We start from the raw sequence: 18,794 nt of genomic DNA, 5'->3' as shown, positions 1-18,794 counted from the left end.
AAGGGCAACCGCGGGGTGATATCTAGCGGTGTGGACCCAATATATGTAACCTCAAAGAGGTTAACCACTCTAAAAGAGACACCCACTCCGTAATAGAATGCACACAATACCTCATGCGATCATCTGGGTCCAATCGTTCATAAGGCTAGAAGCGGTGTGTATCACTGGCATGCACGTGATCTAGCGGCTGCAGCATAACTCGAGATTCTTTTGTGATAGCGGAACGTATTGCCTTTGAGAAAGTCGATTCCAGATATGATACTCTCTAGGAAGGATGGAAAACCCGGAATATCGAATCACTCAAATAATCATACACTGAAAACACTTATATTCCAAATACTTTATCATAATATACATATTCATTCAAAATACAAAGATCTTAAATATTTGTTGGCTTTGAAGCTCATGAGTTCGTTTATTCAAACTTCAATCCGAAATAATGATTACCTGGGTTGATTTTGAATATTGAAAAGAGCTTGTATGTTCGGTGTCCCGCTAGAGATACAATACGAGGCATGCATTTCAGTCACTCCGTGGCACTAGCTTGGCGGAGAAAGAAGTAGCATGTTCTTTTATCTGACTCAGTACTAGTTATGCCACTTTTGAATGTGAAATTAGAGCGTCTCATTCAGAGACTTCATGGTTGGGAACACTAGCTGATTAAACCAGAATAATGAAGCATAGAGCGAAATGACCACAAGCAAGTCAAAATGTGAATGGTGCTCTCAGTAGGGCGTTATCTGTATTGATGAATTACAACAGGTGTCCGATATAACTCCGTAGTTTTGTTCACCAGTTCTCTGTTGCGGTGTGAAGTACAGTAGAAGAATAGACTTACTAGCATGAACCTATTAATAATTGGAGTAGGGTAGATCCTGTTTCATGCCCAAGCTATTCATAGACTGGTAGCTTAACGCCTCGCGCTTTCCGACCTATCCCATTACTTTCAAAGAACTCCCTTTTTTGTAAGTACTCATACAGGTGCACACAAAACGATCATACTTATGACCAAAGCTCGCTATATGAATTTCGAAAGCTGTTGAAATGATTCGTAGTGGGCGCACATCCACTCTCGTCTCTCGCGGCCTCCGCATTGGACATCCATTCTTGCATTTGTGTTATTCGATTGCTATTCTGGTATGGGTCAGTCCTACTATTCTTAACCAAGTATCAAAGCACCTACCGATGGATGAGTTGAAAACCACTCAGGCGGAGCATTCTTCTCTGCGGCCTGCATCCTCTCCCACACGCCTACTGCTGCGTGAGGATCATAACAGCTCTTTGCCATGATCATCAGACCAATATGATCAGCTTCGGTTTCCTGGTTTCTTGATGCCGGTAAATTCATGCCAAATTCAAGTGCGAGAGCCCCCAGTATTTCACCTAGACCTCCAGTATATCCTGTAGCGTCCAAGAATCGAAACAATATACGCAAGGGCATATAAAATACCGCGGTTTTACTCATTGTTTCTCCCATATGATTTGCGATATTATGCGCAATTTCATGACCAAGAATCTGCGAGATTGATAAGTTAGTGAATGCCGATAAAAGAAAGATCAGGAGGAAAATATACTGTAGCAAGGCCGTCATCTGTTTTAGCAATCGGCAATATTCCTGTAAAGACAAATACTTTGCCTCCAGGTATAACAAAGGCATTCATCTCTGTGAAAATTAGGGTAAGCTAATCGATATCTAAAATAAGTATTCAGTTTCTTATTCACCTTGCGACTCTATCACATTTACTTCCCAGTTTACGTTGTCGATGCCACTCGCAGGTATTAGTCGACTCATAACTCTCTGTACCATCTGGGTCCTCTTATCCCAGTCGGGAAGAATATGGTTATGGTACTGCCGCAATATCTGTTCATACGCCATCTGCCCTTCTGCTTCCATGTCCTGATGACTGTATATATTGAACCGCCTCCTTCCTGAAACCGGCACATCCTCGATATTGCTGGCATAAACCAATATACCACCACCCGCTATTAGGGCTATGAATGAGTGTAAAGCAGGATGTTTGGTGAAGTTTCTGATATGTTGCTCGGTCAAGAGAGGGCGTGCATTGCGAGCTTCATTAGGATCAAATCTGTAGTATCTCTGCCTGCGGTTTTGGTAGCTTCGTGAATGGGATGGATTGATAGATAGATATGACCATCTTGGTAACTTATATTGGGTGACAGACAATGGCTGCAGGAGAGGGGTAGTATTAGGAGAATGTGCGATCGCGTTGCGAAGCGATAAACCTCGCAAGATAGATCTGGATATCATCTCTCGTCGGTTATTCTAATAGAAAACAATAACAATAACGGTATGTGGCAGCGAAGTTGAAGAAAATTTGCGTTGGAATTGGCGATGCGAATGGATTCCTTGTGAGCATTACTCGAATTAGGTGCCTAGTAGTCACCCCAAGCGTCATTTCAGCTGATAAGGAAAATGATAGCAATCAACTCAGACGTGATGTAACAAACATATGCATAGAGAGAGAGGAGAGGAGAGGACAACCAATTATTTCTCAAGCATGAGATATATCGTACAGACTCCAGACTTAACGTTGTTTGAGGTATTTGCCATTCCGTAACTAGGTAGGTATTTTATTGACCAGAATTCCTTTAGAAAGTGTCGAGATTTTTCGAGAACGATGAACGATTGTCTACTCGTATACTTCGTACTACTAGGTAGGTACGATATGTAAGGGGCGAGGGGGCCAAAGAAGCTTACCTCGAGACTTACCTAAAGAGCAGAGCTACCCCACTACCATGCCATGGGACAACACCCTTTACCACTGACGTATCCCCCGTATCCCCCTCAGATCTCGAACCACTTTCCTTGGCGGATTGTCCCTTTGAATAACGGTGAATGAATTTCCTTTTCAGGTTCTGTTGCTATCCATTTCAATATCGTAGGTCTTTGCTTTGGCACAAATAACAAAAGCCCGGAATTCATATTATCCTCTTCTCAACCGTTGTGATCAAAGGTTCCCGGTACACTTTACCAAGAGCTACTTGAGATTCTACTTGAACTCAATCTACATTCAAAATGATGGAAATTAGTGCAACAGCGGCAAAGATCACTCACGGTCTCTTCCAGAATACACATCCTCTCAAAGCAAAATGGAATCGCATTAATGGAGTTCAACTCCCAAGATCCTCTCATAGTGTCTCGGTCGTCGCAGGTCGAGCATATATATTCGGAGGCGAAATCGATCCACGCGAACCAGTCGACAATGATATGCATGTCATCATTCTTCCTTCTGGCACAGTCACAAGCGCCGACTATCGAACTATTGCTGCCAAGCCTACACATAATGGTGGTGACGTTCCAGAAAAGAGAGTAGGACATACAGCGGGAGTCATCGGAGAACGAATCTTTATCTTTGGTGGAAGAGGTGGCCCAGAGATGAAACCTCTTGAAGAAAATGGCAGAGTTTGGGTCTACGATACTAGGACAGATAAGTGGTCTTTCTTGGATCCAGCTCCTGGCACGCCATTTCCAGCTGCGCGATCTTACCATTCGAGTGTTGCTATCGAAAAACCTGAGCCATCAAATATGAAGAGTGCAGACTTCGATCAGGCTATTGATGAAACTAAAATTGGCACAATTGCAGAAGGTGCTCAGACAGATGAAGAGCAGGGTGGTCATGGAACATTCTTCATCCACGCAGGATGCCCGGTCTCTGGACGAACAAATGATCTCTGGGCATTTGATGTTCGAAGCCGTACGTGGAAAGAATTTCCTTCTGCTCCAGGAAAGCCCAGAGGTGGTACATCACTCGCAGTTTCAAAACAGAGGATCTACCGATATGGCGGTTTCAATGGTGAGGGTGAGGAAGGTGGCTATCTTGACATTCTAGAATTGGCTCTTCAAACTTTCAACGACAAATCTGGTTCAGGAGAATTGGGAATCACTCCGAAAGGGGATTGGGAAACTTTGAACTTTGAAGAGGAGAGTATGAAACATCCCGGTCATAGAAGTGTGGCCGGCATGCATACCATCAATACTGGTAAGTTTCTACTTTATGTAATCAGTTTCTAGCTACATTAGGACGCAGTCTGTTTGTACTATCCATAGAATGAAAGCTAACAATTTGTAGGTATGGGCAGAGAATATTTGATTCTCTTACTTGGTGAGAAAGATCCAAGTAGCGAAGGTCATGCTGGGGCTGGCAGGTTCTGGAGTGATGTTTGGGCTTTTCAATGTCCTCCCCAAGGCATGACTGCAGCAAGTTTTAAGGATGCTACCTGGCAAGCACTAGGTCGACAAACTGGTGAAGGTCTTTGGAGTCAGATAGTCGTTTCAGACTCTGAGGGTGTCGAAGGTGATGACGTCAGAAAGCTTGTTCCTGGCGAGCGTGGATGGTTTGCAAGTTCGTCAATGAGCGATGTTGACTTCAGAGGTATTCTCTTGTGGGGTGGTCTGAATGGAAAGAATGAACGTGAAGACAATGGATGGATCTTAACAATTGAATGAAAGCATAGCGACGAGAGAAATTAGGGCGTTTGGAAACGGCGACAGCTTTACTTAAAATACCATGAATAATGAATATGAATGAAATGAAATGACATATCTTAACGAGACGAATTCTATCATTGTTCGAGGTAGCTCACGTAAAATGTTGTGATAAACATCGTGAGATATTCGAACGCTGATATTTCGATAACACACCGACATGCCTTGAAGTGATAGGTAATTGATCAGAAATAAACTCGTCAATAGTGAAGAACACTTTATCCATAGATCTCAACAAGACATTTTGTTTTTAAAAGATTGAATTGTCATTGGATTTTTAATCGCGATATATCATCTGAACAATCTCATGTGGGCCATCCCATCTTCCCCTTCACGGAGCTCGCCTCGCCTAGCTAGAAATGATAACGACCCCTCGTCGACCCCTCTTCTACTAAACCACAGCTACAAGCATATATAACATCAACACCTCTCAACCACCTACAACGCATTCTAGAACTTACCCAGGTCTACAACAGCGTTGCAGGTACCCAACCATGCTATCCCATTTCCCTCCCCACTAACCACCCCCAGGCCCAAAATGTCCCACGAAGCAGCCCTCACATCTTCCGCCGCGCAAGCCATTGCTCCCGATCTCTTCCCCCCACGCACCCCTCTCAGCACCTCCCAAATCGAAGCCAGCATAACCGCCTGTCTCACCGTACAGCGACGGGCGGTCACCCAAGGAAAACGACCCTTTGCCGCCGTGCTCCTGGGCCCCGACAACGAAACCGTACTCCTCACACACCAAAGCATCGATCAAGTAAACCACGCCGAGAGCTCGCTGGCCAAACTCGCGTACTCGCATTATACGAAAGAGTATTTGTGGAGATGTACGTTGGTTAGTACGTGGGAACCTTGTGCTATGTGTTCGGGTATGTTATAATTATATTTCCACGTTTTCACTTGCGAGTCTCGCTGTTTGAGAGGGAGATTGTAGTAACCGTACTTGCATGATGATTTAGCGACGATTTATTGGGCGCATATTGGAAGAATCGTATATGCGGCGACGAATGAACAATTGGCGGGTCTGACGGGCCCCGGGAATCGAGAGAATTTTACGTTGAAATGGCACACGAGAGATGTTTTGGAGGGGCAGCAGAAGGATATTGAGATTATTGGGCCGGTGGAGAAGATGGATTTGGTGGTTGTGGAGGAGAGTGATAAATATTGGTGTACTACTAGAGCTCGTGCATGATATGATTCATATGGTAGTGACTTTTTGTGCTATAATGAGATATATGCTATATTAGTCTCAAAGGGTGTCAGATGGATATGCTCCAGTTTTGCGGTGAGTTGATGCACGATTCATATAGGAATATTACTGTATGAATTATTACCAGTTCTTCAAAGTGGAGAGATACTTCGCGCGTGTCGTATACGCAGTTAGACTGCTGCGAGAATCAAATATTAAATTCCAACTGCTTTAAATGTTGGTAGTTGTCTCTCTCTAGCCAATGGCATAGCTATCCTAGGTTCCAACGTGCTGTGCCTTTATACCCATGAATCTTTTAATACTGTTGGACATATAAAGCGAGGAAAGTTGTGGAGTTTTCTCAGTTTCCAGTTTCATTGCATTGTCAATTTCTATATTTCCGATTTTGAGTGTTCAGCATTGAGCGTTATGGCTCCCCTGGTGCTTACACTGGTAGTTCTTCTACCTGTGAGCTTTGCCTTCTGGAACCTGGTTTGTCTGGTCAAGAACTATAGGATTGCTCTGAAGATTGGCATTCCCATTAGGATTCTCATTGCAAGTGGTGATAATCCAGTAGTGAGTTACACATGATTTAATCTGTCACCGATGTTACGAGCTCTTACGACTAGACAACATTTTATATCTATCCATCTTTACCCTCACTTCCTTGATATTATGGTTATACTGATATATTGTGATTAGTGGATTCTTGCATCAGGCATCGTGCTTCCTATTGTAAAGGCTATATTCGGCGATTGTGATATCGTTCGGTATAGCACACCCGGCTGGGAGTTCAAAGACAAGTACACCATGCACCAAAAGCTTGGTAGTGCAGTTATTCATGTCTCAGCTGGTCGTAACTGGTTGTATCTCTGCGATTCCGATTCAGTCAATGAAGTTTTCAAGCGCAAAGATGATTTTGATAGACCTCCAGATTTGCTTGGTGAGAATGATGTCGTATCTTCATGTTGTGCTTAAGGGCTAATCGTAACAGCGGTTTTGTCGGTTTTCGGACCTAATATCTCGACGGTAGGTGATCGTGATATTGAATTCTGATAGACTGCTGTAGCTGACTTGGTTTTAGGCTGTAGGTCCAGACTGGCAGCGTCAGCGCAAAATTACCAGTGCTCCTTTCAATGACAAAAACAACCGGCTAGTTTGGATCGAGGGCTTAAGACAAGCAGATGAAATTTTGCAATTCTGGAAATCTCTACAAGGTCCCATTACCCGAACAGATAAGGATACTCGTACATTCTCACTTCATGTGCTATCGGGAGCTGGATTCGGGAAATCCTACTCGTTCAAAAATTCTACCGAACAACCCGAAGCAGGACATACTTTCAATTACCGAGACTCTCTTGCACTTGTGCTAGAGAATTGTCTCCTTATCCTTGTACTGGGTCCTAAGCTTGTCTCTAAGTTATCCTGGCCGCTAAAGTGGAAGCGGATTGGGCAAGCAACAGTTGATTTCAAATTTTACATGGCTGAGATGCTGAAGGATGAAAAAGATGCCATTGCGCATGGGAAACCCAGAAGCGCGACGTTCACGAGTTCTTTACTTAGAGCTTCTAAAGAACAATCTCAATTGGGTCTAAACGGCTCTGCTCCAAGTGGCTTTCAGGGGCTCACCGAAGAGGAAATATATGGAAACCTCTTTGTTTACAATTTTGCTGGCCATGATACGACGGCCGTTGTACTGAACTGGACAATCTATCTTCTTGCTGCTCATCCAGAAGTTCAAGAGTGGATCTCGCAGGAAATAAACACTGTTATAACCAACGACATGCCATCGACTTGGGATTTCAAGGAAATATATCCGAGATTGAATAGATGTCTCGCCATAATGGTCAATAGCCCCCCGCTCACATGATAATACGATGATGCTGACAGAAATGCTACGAAATAGCTAGAGACTGTAAGACTTTACAATCCACTCATCGGTATCTGCAAATCTACCTTCGAAATGCCACAACCGCTTACGGTCGATGGCCGAACCATCACTATTCCGCCCGACACGCGCATTATTGCGAATTCAAACGCCCTACACTCACACCCGCGATACTGGGGTGATAATAGTCTCGAATGGCAGTATGTTTACCCTTATTTCTTGTACATGCTATTAATGAAAACTACTGACTCCCTATTCTTGCAGTCCCCAACGCTGGATCTTGACCAAAGCCGAAAATGCACACTCTTCTCCCGTAGAACGTGAATATATCCGCACTCCACCCAAGGGATCATACCAACCATGGTCTGATTCGATCCGAGCATGTCCTGGTAAGAAATTCAGCCAAGTAGAATTTGTAGCGGCCATGGTTGCGTTGTTCAAGAGAAACCGCGTGGAGATTGTGCGGGAGGAGGGAGAAACGGAAGAGGAAGCAAAGGAGAGGGTTATGAGTGTGGTGAAGGATAATGTTATTGTTTTGTTGTTGCAGATGAGGAGCCCTGAGAAGGTGGGTGTTAGATGGGTTAGTAGAGTGTAGATGGTTTTCCAATAGAGGGGTAGGTAGATGATTGTTGGAGCTTGGGTTATGGTGGTCTTCTAGAAATTGAAGTAATACTAGAGAATGAATTTTGATCGGCAGCACAATTTGAATCTTGCTTGGGATAAACTTGTTTCATGGCCAACAGCTTGAAGTGTCGACCCCTGAAGTACTTTCCGAACACTTTGGTGTTGCATGATGAAGGAAGCTGGAAGGCAGTATTGCTTAAATATGACATTGCGCAAGTTCCAGGTTGCGACCGAAGTACTTGCGCAGAATTACACTGCCGTGAGAGATATCTGAGGTCGTTTAAATTCACCTTTCTTTAAACGTCGAATCTCCATTTCTGGATCCGATCGACTCGATCATACACTCTGGGAACTGGGCGTTCCAATGGCAGTGAATTGGAAGAAGAAGAATTAGAGTTAGCAAGCACAGTGAATCCAGATCATTTGAATACCTAGAACCATGTTAACTTTGAGGCTTAGCGATCAAAGAATCTAATTCCATTCACCCCTTTAGGTCAACTTCCTCCTACAAGTACTGTGGTATTATGGGCCAACCCTCGAAAAATATCTCTTCAGTCTTGATATCGAAAAGAACCTACCCCGGCAAACACTGTCACTTACAGAGGTGGATTTAATCTGAAACGTAAAACTAAGAAAGTGGTCATGCGATAGCCACTACTGAGCCAATATCCGTATAAGTTGACTGCCGGGCAGAAAAATATACTCTTTCGGAGAAATATCAAGAGGGGTTCAGACTCTCATCTCTTGCCTTCATTGTTGCTATCGCTCACAGCTCTTCACTGCCACTCACAGCACTATCGTTGTCACTGCCATTTACATCATAGCAACCCAATCAGACGAAACTTATTGGCAGCCACTGGGCGTGATTGAATCTCCGGAAAAAAGATTATGGTTTCATTAGACAGAAATTCTGACCATTGCGTAACAAACTTCCGGGTAAAATAACTCATTGCTTGGAACATTGTTGTCTTGCTGGAATTCAATCGAGCAAATAAACAATGCAAAGATTTGGAAAGAATTGTTCGGTTCGAGAAGATGATGAAGATAATATAAAGAATTCCGCAGCATGAAAGCTCAAGCTTGAAAGACTTACTGAGAACTGACCAGGAGAGGATATAGCAAATTGGACATAGGTTGTCGAGCCGTTGGCAAATGTTTACACTTCTCATTCATACGAATTTTATATTTCCCCAACTAAGATATCAAAACGAATGATAGGTATCGAATTATCTGCCAGTCCAACTCCCAGAGACCTAGTCTGTTATAATATTGCGTTTGTCCCGTGTACTTATTTCTTATGTGGTGAACTTGAAAGAGTATGCGAGCTCATTGTCTTACTCCATACTATGGAGTAGGTGAATCATACTCGAGGTGTGAAAATAAAACAACGGACGAGAGAGCTTGGAAGCTTGAAGAGAAAACTTGGTAGAGAGGAGAGTTCCAATAATCTTCAGATGAATCGAAGAATTCATTTATCAACTATAAGCTGGTGGAACAAAATAGAACAAGACAACAACTTCAGTCGCCAAAGCATATTTCTGCCAAGCAAATCGTACAGATTCATGCAACTATCCGCACTTGGCAATCTATTAGTGAGGTACGCCTTCCAACTATTTCAATACGATTGATATGATGAAACTTCACTCGATATTCTCATGTCAAAATTTTGATATAAACTCGTAATTTTTCTATTATTGTTCGTGATATTCGCGGCCTCGCCTGAAGATAGAAGGTCTATCAATGCTTACAGACTGGTAAACTCCACTTTTGCTCGAGAGATAGATTGGGTTTGAACTTTGGTTTGAGCTTATCGTACCTGAAAATATGCACAGGGCGAGGAATGTTCTATGCTTGTCGCTGCATTTCGACTCTTGGGATGATTGATAATTCTTCAATTCATGAAAATATCAAAGAGAATGGTGGAGGCAGGGAGGCAGGGAGGCAGGCTATTCGCAGGAGAAAAAACAGGCGGAATTTGACAATTTAAATCTTCATTAAAATCCTCTAGTTTAATTGAATAATAAATCATTTACAAATATTTTATATAAATTCAAGGAGATCAAAAGAGATTTTAGCTCCTTATTGTTTAGATAACATTTCGAAATTCCATTTTATATAATATTGAAGAAAAATAATTGAATTATAAAAGATATTGTAGAAGTGGTCGAGTCCCGCCTGTTTTTTCTCCTACGAATAGGCAGGGAGGCAGGCTCGAGGCCCGGGTGCCGTCACTTCCTATCTACTACGCCTTCTCGCCTTTTCTTATTCATCTTGATTCATTTACATGATCAACGAAATATTCATTACTGATATCATTGGGTCTATCAAACCATAACGGTTGACTGGTGAATAAGTAGCTATTCACTAAACTCTAACAGGCAGGTGCTCAGAGGACCGAGGCGATTAAGAGAACTAAAGCTGGTAAGCGAGCCTATCTTGACTTTTTGATATCTCCAGTTTATCAAAAACGGGGAAAGATATACTAGCGTCCAATCCATTCCCCTCGTACCTTTCAACACCATGTCAATTCATGTCATATCTTCACGATTATAGGTTGAGATTGGGTTACATCGTGTGTAAGGTACGGCAACTACGGTGAAAGGATGGTGAATCTTTAATGTCTTAGTTCAAGAACCATGAATCAGGACTAGGGTAGTCCCTCCACAACGTCATAATCATGGAAATTTACATGAGATGACAGCTCCGATAGCTCTACGAGTAAGCTCTCATTACTTTTCGGATAGCAGCTTTAAAAATACTTAAAGCTCTCCCAGATCCCTCGTATCGAAGGTTTCCTTCCACACCCGCAATATTTTCACACGATCCGAGTTTTGTTACTTGACGGATCAGCCAAGATGCGTTTCTCAACTGTAGTTTCGACTCTTGCCATTGCAGGTGGAATCGCCGACGCCACTCTTCATTCTGGAAGAAGTTTGAGGCATGTTGGAAAGAAGGACAAGCAAACCCACAAAGCTAGGGATACGGCTCCAAGAGGAGAGCAGAAACATGAAAAAAGGGATGCTAGTTTTCCATACTTGACTAATTCCACTGCTAGTAAGTATTTCGAATGCAACATTGTAGGAAAACCACTAATAACTTTGACAGAATTCAGTGTGAATGGTTCCGCTATCCCAGATGTACCTTTCGATGCTGGAGAATCATATGCTGGTTTGTTGCCAATTTCAAAAGCCGCAAATGAGACGAGAGAATTATACTTTTGGTTCTACCCATCGACAAATGAATTGGCTTCCGATGAAATTCTCATTTGGCTTAACGGAGGTGTAAGTGACTTCACCGATTGTAAATACATATCCACAACATTTGACTAATTGGTATCCCAGCCCGGATGTTCATCCCTCGAAGGATTAATTCAAGAAAACGGACCTTGGATCTGGCAATACGGTACCTACGCTCCTGTTCAGAACCCTTGGACCTGGGTAAACCTTACCAATGTTGTTTGGGTCGAACAACCTGTTGGTACTGGTTTTTCCCAAGGTATACCTACTGCTACCAGCGAAGAAGAAGCCGCTGCCCAGTTCCTCGGATTTTGGGAGAATTTCGTCGACACTTTCGATTTGCAAGGGAGAAAGATCTTCATCACTGGTGAATCGTATGCGGGATACTATGTTCCATACATTGCCGATGCTATGTTTAACAAGAATGATACTTCTACTGTGAGTACACCCATCTCATCAATTGAATATGAATTGAATCTGACGATCAATAGTATTACAACCTCGAAGCAACCATGATCTACGACCCTTCTACTTCTTACGATGCCGTTCAAGAACAGATCCCCGCAGTTCAATTCGTTGATTATTGGGGTGGTCTCTTCCCCTTCAATGATTCCTTCGTTGAACAAATTCACAACGTGTCTGATTCTTGCGGCTACACCGATTACCTCGCCAAGTACCTTACATACCCACCACCCGGGCCATTCCCATCCGCTCTCCCTGGCACAGGCGACGATGGAATTTCTACCACTGATGAGTGCGACGTCTTTGATTTGATCTACAATGAAGTCTTCAGCGTCAACCCTTGTTGGGACATTTACCAAGTAGCCACCACCTGCCCTCAACTCTGGGACGTTCTCGGATTCCCCGGCTCTAACCCCTATCTACCTGCCGGCGCCTCCGTCTATTTCAACCGCACCGATGTTCAAAAAGCTATCAACGCTCCCGCCATCGAATGGGAATCATGCTCTAGCATTGACGTCTTCGTAAACGGAACAGACAATTCTCTCCCCTCCGGTCTCTCCGTCCTCCCCTCCGTCATCGAACGTTCCAAACGTACCGTTATCGGCCACGGCGCTTTAGACATGGTCCTCATCGCCAACGGCACTCTCCTCATGATCCAAAACATGACCTGGGGCGGAGCTCAAGGTTTCACAAGCAAACCCTCTGATCCCTTCTACGTCCCATACCACACCGAGCTCTCCGACTCCACTCTTGCTGCTTCCGGAGTCTTGGGTACAACACACACAGAGCGAAACCTCACATTTGTGTATATCGATTTGAGCGGTCATATGGTTCCTCAGTATGCTCCTAGTGCGTCATATAGAACGCTCGAGTATCTGTTGGGAAGAATCGATAGTCTGTCTAGCACAGCGCCATTTACCACACAGGAGGATGTCGTGCAGAGTACGGCTCCCCTTGGAAATGGTACCGGACCGCCAATCAAGAGACAGTATGTTGGGGGTATGCAATTTTAGATGTGATGGGTAATGGGTGTGTGGAAGTGGAGAGGAATAGATAGAGAGATGATGCATGATTGTAATGTGTATGATGAAATGAAAATATGAATTGATTCTCAATACCAGGATGAAAAATAATCTGTGACTCGAAATTATTGTGTGAAAGGGCTCACCGGGGATTGTGCATATTGACGGAGCTCGCCGGCACACACAGTGAACAAAATAAACCATAATCCAAGACGAATCATTCCGATTTTACATCCAAATTTGAAACATCCAAAAGTGTCGTTGAGCTAAACTGGAATTTCGATTTCGAGAGGCGATGTTGGCCCGTGGCGAAGGGGAAGAAGGATATTGTTTCCAAATTTGTTGGTATGTTTTGATATGCCGTATTGATAGATTTTCCTCATCTCACACTTCAAATCGATAATATGATATTCTTTGAAAAATCCCCGTTCACTGGACTGATAACGTATATGAGTGACCAGCAAAAGTAGGTTCATGCATAAAGTAAAAGGCAGCAAAACTATTCAGATTTTGATATATTTTCATACAATGTGATAAAATCAATGAGAGTGGACTATCTCAAAAACGCCAGTTAATCGTCCCCCAAAACTCCTCGCTCCCGTATGTTTACTTGTGTGCTTTGATACAAAGGCCCGCCGCCTAATGAAAGTGTAGAGTGATCACGATCGTGAAAGAGCGTTGTCTCATCTCTTTTCCCACGGCTGTCCTCTCACCTCATCCAGTATATGTTCATCCTCCGTCCTTATGCTATTTTCATATGTAACCTTATATTTCACATTCCATCATTCAAAATTTTCGCTCCATGCCCGCAAACATTAATTCCCTATCCCGCCTCATCCCATCCAATACCCCCACTAACCCACCATTTCGCATCCTCTCCAACACAACCATCATTCCCTCCTTACTCTTCCCCAATTGATTTTCTGTCTTCCTACTAGCAATGGCCTCGATACTTCTTTGCACTCCCTTGGTACTCCAATTCGCCAACCATCCCTTCTTCTCTTCCTCGCCTTCTTCTCCCTTCCTCATCGCCCTCAACCGATCACCAAGTCGACTGCGAAACATAACCTGTGTCTTCACACCCGTCATTCCCGAGCCTTGCATAAATTCTTCCTCGCGCACTTCCTTGTCTGCTGCTCTGTGAAAATCTTGTCTTTCCACTACACTCAAAATACCCGTCCAATCCAGGTTTCTACTCTCTGTCTTCATCCATCCTTCTTTAATATCCACTTCCGAAGTTTCTAGAATATATGATTCGCTTCTATCGCTTCTCACATTGCCAAGTACGCTTTTGGGTAGGAGCTTGAGGACTGCGGATGGTAGACGAGTGGATTTGCGATGGATGCGCAAGGTACGCAGACGACCTGTTTCGGGACACACGGTGCGCGATATCACATCGGTGGAGAGCACATGTGTGCTATGAGGATTTGGGTAACGCAGAAAGTAGGCGAATGTAACAGCAGGGAAGGAGTAATCGTAAGAGTATGAGGATTCGAAGAATTTGACCATGATTATGGATTTGAAGGAGGATTGATTAGTTGTTTAATTGCGTAATTGTTTAGTTGTTCGTGATATACATATAGTTGCAGTGATGGTACAAGAGGTCTCGGAAAGTGAAGGTAGGAGGTAGGGAAAAGAATGAAGTGAGAAATGAAAGTCGAATGAGGAATCGAATGCTGGTGGTATGATTGTTGATCTTGATGAATTGGATTGGAAAGCTTCTGGAAGGGATTTGCTCGCCTGATTCCTTTCCCCGGATTTTCGATTTTTTTTCGGTTTAGTGTGATGGGGATTGAGATGGAGATGGACGAATTATTTGTTGTCAATTGTGGTGGAATGAATTTGGATGGATCACAACATTTAAAGAGGTAAACAGCAATGAAATGGGAATGAAATGGAATTGGAATAGAACATCTGAAGGTTTATCGTACAACCATACTCATCATATCCAAAAAAGACACTAGACTAGCAAACCCCGCAGAGCTTCGATGGTTCAAAGCTCAACGACAGTCAGCTGGAACAAAGCAATCCTAATTGGAGATCTTTCATCACGTGGTCTAACAATCAAATCTCTCACCGCTTACAAATTGGATGATCGTATGGCAATAATTTCCCCTCCATCAATAATAAAGAACAAATAACCCCTCCTTCAATTCCAAAACACTTTTCCTCAATCCTCATTCACCACCATGACAGACGTGGAACCTACTCTCGCTGCCAGTTTGGCATCCGATGCTCCTACCAGTAAACAAACCGTCGATCCATACAATGTTGCTGGAGAAATTGGCGCAGATGGCATCGCAAAGGCTATCAATTATTTGACTTTGATCGATGAGTTTGGAACCAAGAAAATTGAGGAGGCGGATTTAAAGAGATTCGAGGAGGTGACTGGTCATAAACCTCATAGATTTATGAGAAGAGGAATTGTCTTCAGTCATCGTGATTTGCATCTTATGCTGGATCGCCATGAGAAGGGGGAACCATTCTTCATGTATACGGGACGAGGACCAAGTAGTGATAGTATGCATATTGGACATACTGTTCCTTTTGAATTTACAAAGTAAGTTTGAATTTTCAAGAGAGATCAGCTTCGCACATTCTCCGAACATTAGGAGCATATTACAGAATATGTAATTTTTTCGAATCATACTGATGACTCATTCACAGATGGTTGCAAGATGTATTCGATGTTCCATTGATCATCATGCTTACAGATGATGAGAAATATATCTTCTCCGAGAAACGTACAATTGAGGAAGTTCAAAGTTATACCAATAGTAACGCGAAAGATATCATTGCTGTTGGATTCGACCCCAAGAAGACATTCATCTTTAGCGATTATGATTACATGGGGGGAGCGTTTTACAAGAACGTTACCCGAATCTCCAAGCACGTTACATTGAACGTTGCACGAGCTGTCTTTGGCTTCAATGATAGGTAAAAGATTATGACCCCAAATACCTGGACTTTATTGACAATTCCAGTTCCTGCATAGGCAAAATCCATTTCGGAGCTGTCCAAGGTGCAACATCCTTCGCTAATTCCTTCCCACACATCTTCGGCACTGATGAATCCAAAACTACTCAAATTCCCTCCCTGATTCCTTGCGCCATTGATCAAGATCCTTATTTCCGCATGACCCGCGATGTAGCCGCTCGTCTCCATTATGCCAAACCCGCACTTATTCACGCTCGTTTCCTCGACGCTCTTCAAGGCCCCGGTTCCAAAATGAGCGCTTCAGTCGATACCTCTGCAATCTTTATGTACGATGAACCCAACAAGATTAAGAATAAAATCAATAGATATGCATTCAGTGGTGGACAAGTTAGCGAGCAAGAACAAAGAGAAAAAGGAGGCGATACAGAAAAAGATGTTTCGTATCAATATTTGACATTTTTCTTAGAAGACGACGAGGAATTAGAAAGTATCAAGAAAGCATATAGATCTGGAGAAATGCTTACAGGAGAATTAAAAGCAAGATGTATTCAGGAATTACAAAAATATGTCAAGTCATTCCAGGAGAGAAGAGCAAAGATTACAGATGAGGTTGTGGCGGACTTTTTCGCTAGAAAAGAGTTGGTTTGGGGTGGAAATCCAAATGCTAAGAAAGTTTCTCCTGTTGCTGGAGAGGAATCTGCAAGCGGAGAAGGTGTTGAGGGAAGCGGGGAGGGTGCAGGAAAATTGACGAAGAATCAAGAGAAGAAATTGGCCAAAATGAAGGCAATTGAGGAGAAAAAGAAGGCTGCTAAGGCTGCTGGTGGGGCCTAAATCATAGGAATAGAAGTGGTCGGAGAGTGCTGAATGTCCTTGAGGGGGGTTAGTGGAAGGATTTCGATGAAAACATGATGAGATACGAATGATACACATGATGCGAGCTACACAATTCAATACCCAAATCTAGCTTTCTGATTTCTATCTTCTATCTTTTGTTCTCTATGTTTGCTTTGACGTTGATTTTATTTTGAATACGAGCAATGCAATGGGGACTCGACTTGAAAGAAGAACAACGTGGACCAAAAAGTTTACGACGTGCGAACAAATATGCAAAGATACCTACTTTAGGTGTAGACTCAGGAAATACCTAGGGTTCTAGTCATTCATAGGTACTCTGATCTAATCTTCATCCAATCTACCCATCCTATATCTATCCACCTATCACCCATTTCTATAAATACCTACGTCCATATTCCCGTGATCTACACATACCCCATATCACATACCTCATACCCCATACCCCATACTTCATATTCACTTCCTTTTCCCTTCGTCTTCCTCATGCCGAAAATTCAAAAGCTAAAAATAGAAATTTAGCAAGGTAGGTAGGTAGGTAGGTATCTCGGATGTGGTTTTGAGGGCCCGGGGGAGGGGGTATCGATTAGATAGGTAGGTTCTTATTGTGTATTTGTATATCTTTCCTGATAATATTTGTTATTATTATTATTATTATCGGAGTTGTTTATATTGTTTTATATGTTTGTAATCAGAGCTGAAATTAAGATTGTGGTTGTGGGTTTATCTTTCCTTATTATGGTTGTATTGTAACTTATAATTATACTTATTATTCTGTTAGAAATAGAAATAGCAATAGCAATCATTACATCTTTCTTTATAGTCACAATCATACGTAGCTATTATCACTATTATAATCACCAATATAATCATGACCTCTAATTCTATTTATTCTACTCTACTCTGCTCTGCTCTACTTTATTCTACTCTACTCTACTCTATTCCCCAAATACTCCCCCAATACTCCCTCAATACACAGCTAATACTCCCCTAATATCCTTTTCTTATCCCTATCCCTATCCTTCCCCTTCCCCTTCCTCTTCCTCTCACCCTATTATAACTCTCACCTCAATCTCAAAAATACAATAAAATACAATAAAATACAATAAAATACAATAAAATACAATAAAATATAATAAAATACAATAAAATACAATAAAATACAATAAAATACAATAAAATACAATAAAATACAATAAAATATAATAAAATACAATAAAATACAATAAAATATAATAAAATACAATAAAATACAATAAAATACAATACAATATAATATACGATTCCATACCACACTATACCACACTATACCAAACCATAAAACGCAAATAGACAAAACAAAAAGAAACAAAACAAAACAAAACAAGACGAAACAAAAGAAAGAAAGAATGAAAGAATGAATCACAAACTACCCATCCATCCATCCATCTGCTGTGCTTGAAGATATGATTCACAATACATCTATCCACCCACCCATTTATACACCCATCCACCCATTCATACACCCTTCCACCCTTCCACCCTTCCACCCTCACTCCCTCACTCCCTCCTCACATTCCCGCACATCAATCTATCTACCTACCTACCTATCTACCTAGTATTCATACATCATACATCACACATCTCGTAGTCTCGCGAATAAAGTCACACACCCCCCCCATATTCATATTAACACTATTAACACTATATCCATATTCGAATCTGTGAATCCATTTTCTCTCCTCCCCTTCAAATCATTCCCTCTCCCCCCCAAATCATTCATTCATACATTAATACATTCATACATAAATCCCCATCCCCCAATCCCCCCATCCCCCCGCATTTTCCATTCACACCCCCCCCCCCCCTCTCCCCCCTACCCCTAGAATTATTACTCACTCACTCACTCCCCCACTCAAAACCACCTTACCTAACCTAACCCTACCTAAATTCCAACTATCATTCATTCATACATATTTCCATATTTCTGAATCATCAAATCAAGTACACACTCATACTCGCACTCGCACTTGCACTCGCACTAATAGTATCACAGTATTACTACATACATACATACTACATACATACTACATAC

General features: G+C 42.4%; 7 protein-coding genes across 7 annotated transcripts; 5 read left to right on the top strand and 2 right to left on the bottom strand.

The window, feature by feature from the left end:
* Nucleotides 1-399: 399 nt before the first annotated feature.
* EAE98_003477 (uncharacterized protein) lies at nt 400-2,794 on the bottom strand. The gene is made up of 4 exons (XM_038951097.1): nt 1,723-2,794; nt 1,575-1,663; nt 1,184-1,516; nt 400-1,134 (listed from the first exon to the last, which is right to left on the bottom strand). Exons 1-4 carry the CDS (start codon nt 2,267-2,269, stop codon nt 1,003-1,005), a joined length of 1,101 nt encoding a protein of 366 aa, XP_038812561.1. The 5' UTR covers nt 2,270-2,794; the 3' UTR covers nt 400-1,002.
* A 243-nt stretch (nt 2,795-3,037) lies between these two features.
* EAE98_003476 (uncharacterized protein) lies at nt 3,038-4,468 on the top strand (the record flags this gene model as incomplete). Its single annotated transcript, XM_038951096.1, has 2 exons — nt 3,038-4,001; nt 4,092-4,468. The coding sequence occupies 2 exons, from the start codon at nt 3,038-3,040 to the stop codon at nt 4,466-4,468; spliced, it is 1,341 nt and encodes a 446-aa protein (XP_038812560.1).
* Nucleotides 4,469-5,045: 577 nt separating this feature from the next.
* Nucleotides 5,046-5,702, top strand: EAE98_003475 (uncharacterized protein; the record flags this gene model as incomplete). Its single annotated transcript, XM_038951095.1, has 2 exons — nt 5,046-5,379; nt 5,470-5,702. The coding sequence occupies 2 exons, from the start codon at nt 5,046-5,048 to the stop codon at nt 5,700-5,702; spliced, it is 567 nt and encodes a 188-aa protein (XP_038812559.1).
* A 426-nt stretch (nt 5,703-6,128) lies between these two features.
* EAE98_003474 (uncharacterized protein) lies at nt 6,129-8,182 on the top strand (the record flags this gene model as incomplete). The annotated part of the gene is made up of 6 exons (XM_038951094.1): nt 6,129-6,275; nt 6,402-6,642; nt 6,694-6,728; nt 6,784-7,545; nt 7,606-7,787; nt 7,852-8,182. The coding sequence occupies 6 exons, from the start codon at nt 6,129-6,131 to the stop codon at nt 8,180-8,182; spliced, it is 1,698 nt and encodes a 565-aa protein (XP_038812558.1).
* Nucleotides 8,183-11,066: 2,884 nt separating this feature from the next.
* On the top strand, nt 11,067-12,922 carry EAE98_003473 (uncharacterized protein; the record flags this gene model as incomplete). The annotated part of the gene is made up of 4 exons (XM_038951093.1): nt 11,067-11,265; nt 11,317-11,492; nt 11,553-11,885; nt 11,939-12,922. The coding sequence occupies 4 exons, from the start codon at nt 11,067-11,069 to the stop codon at nt 12,920-12,922; spliced, it is 1,692 nt and encodes a 563-aa protein (XP_038812557.1).
* Nucleotides 12,923-13,717: 795 nt separating this feature from the next.
* EAE98_003472 (uncharacterized protein) lies at nt 13,718-14,440 on the bottom strand (the record flags this gene model as incomplete). The annotated part of the gene is made up of 1 exon (XM_038951092.1): nt 13,718-14,440. One exon carries the CDS (start codon nt 14,438-14,440, stop codon nt 13,718-13,720), a length of 723 nt encoding a protein of 240 aa, XP_038812556.1.
* A 680-nt stretch (nt 14,441-15,120) lies between these two features.
* Nucleotides 15,121-16,699, top strand: EAE98_003471 (uncharacterized protein; the record flags this gene model as incomplete). The annotated part of the gene is made up of 3 exons (XM_038951091.1): nt 15,121-15,491; nt 15,599-15,868; nt 15,916-16,699. 3 exons carry the CDS (start codon nt 15,121-15,123, stop codon nt 16,697-16,699), a joined length of 1,425 nt encoding a protein of 474 aa, XP_038812555.1.
* Nucleotides 16,700-18,794: the final 2,095 nt, after the last annotated feature.

Source organism: Botrytis deweyae (genome assembly GCF_014898535.1).
Source record: "Botrytis deweyae strain B1 chromosome Unknown BDEW_006, whole genome shotgun sequence".
Classification (NCBI taxonomy): Eukaryota; Fungi; Ascomycota; class Leotiomycetes; order Helotiales; family Sclerotiniaceae; genus Botrytis; species Botrytis deweyae.
This window is presented reverse-complemented; position numbering and strand designations above follow the sequence as displayed.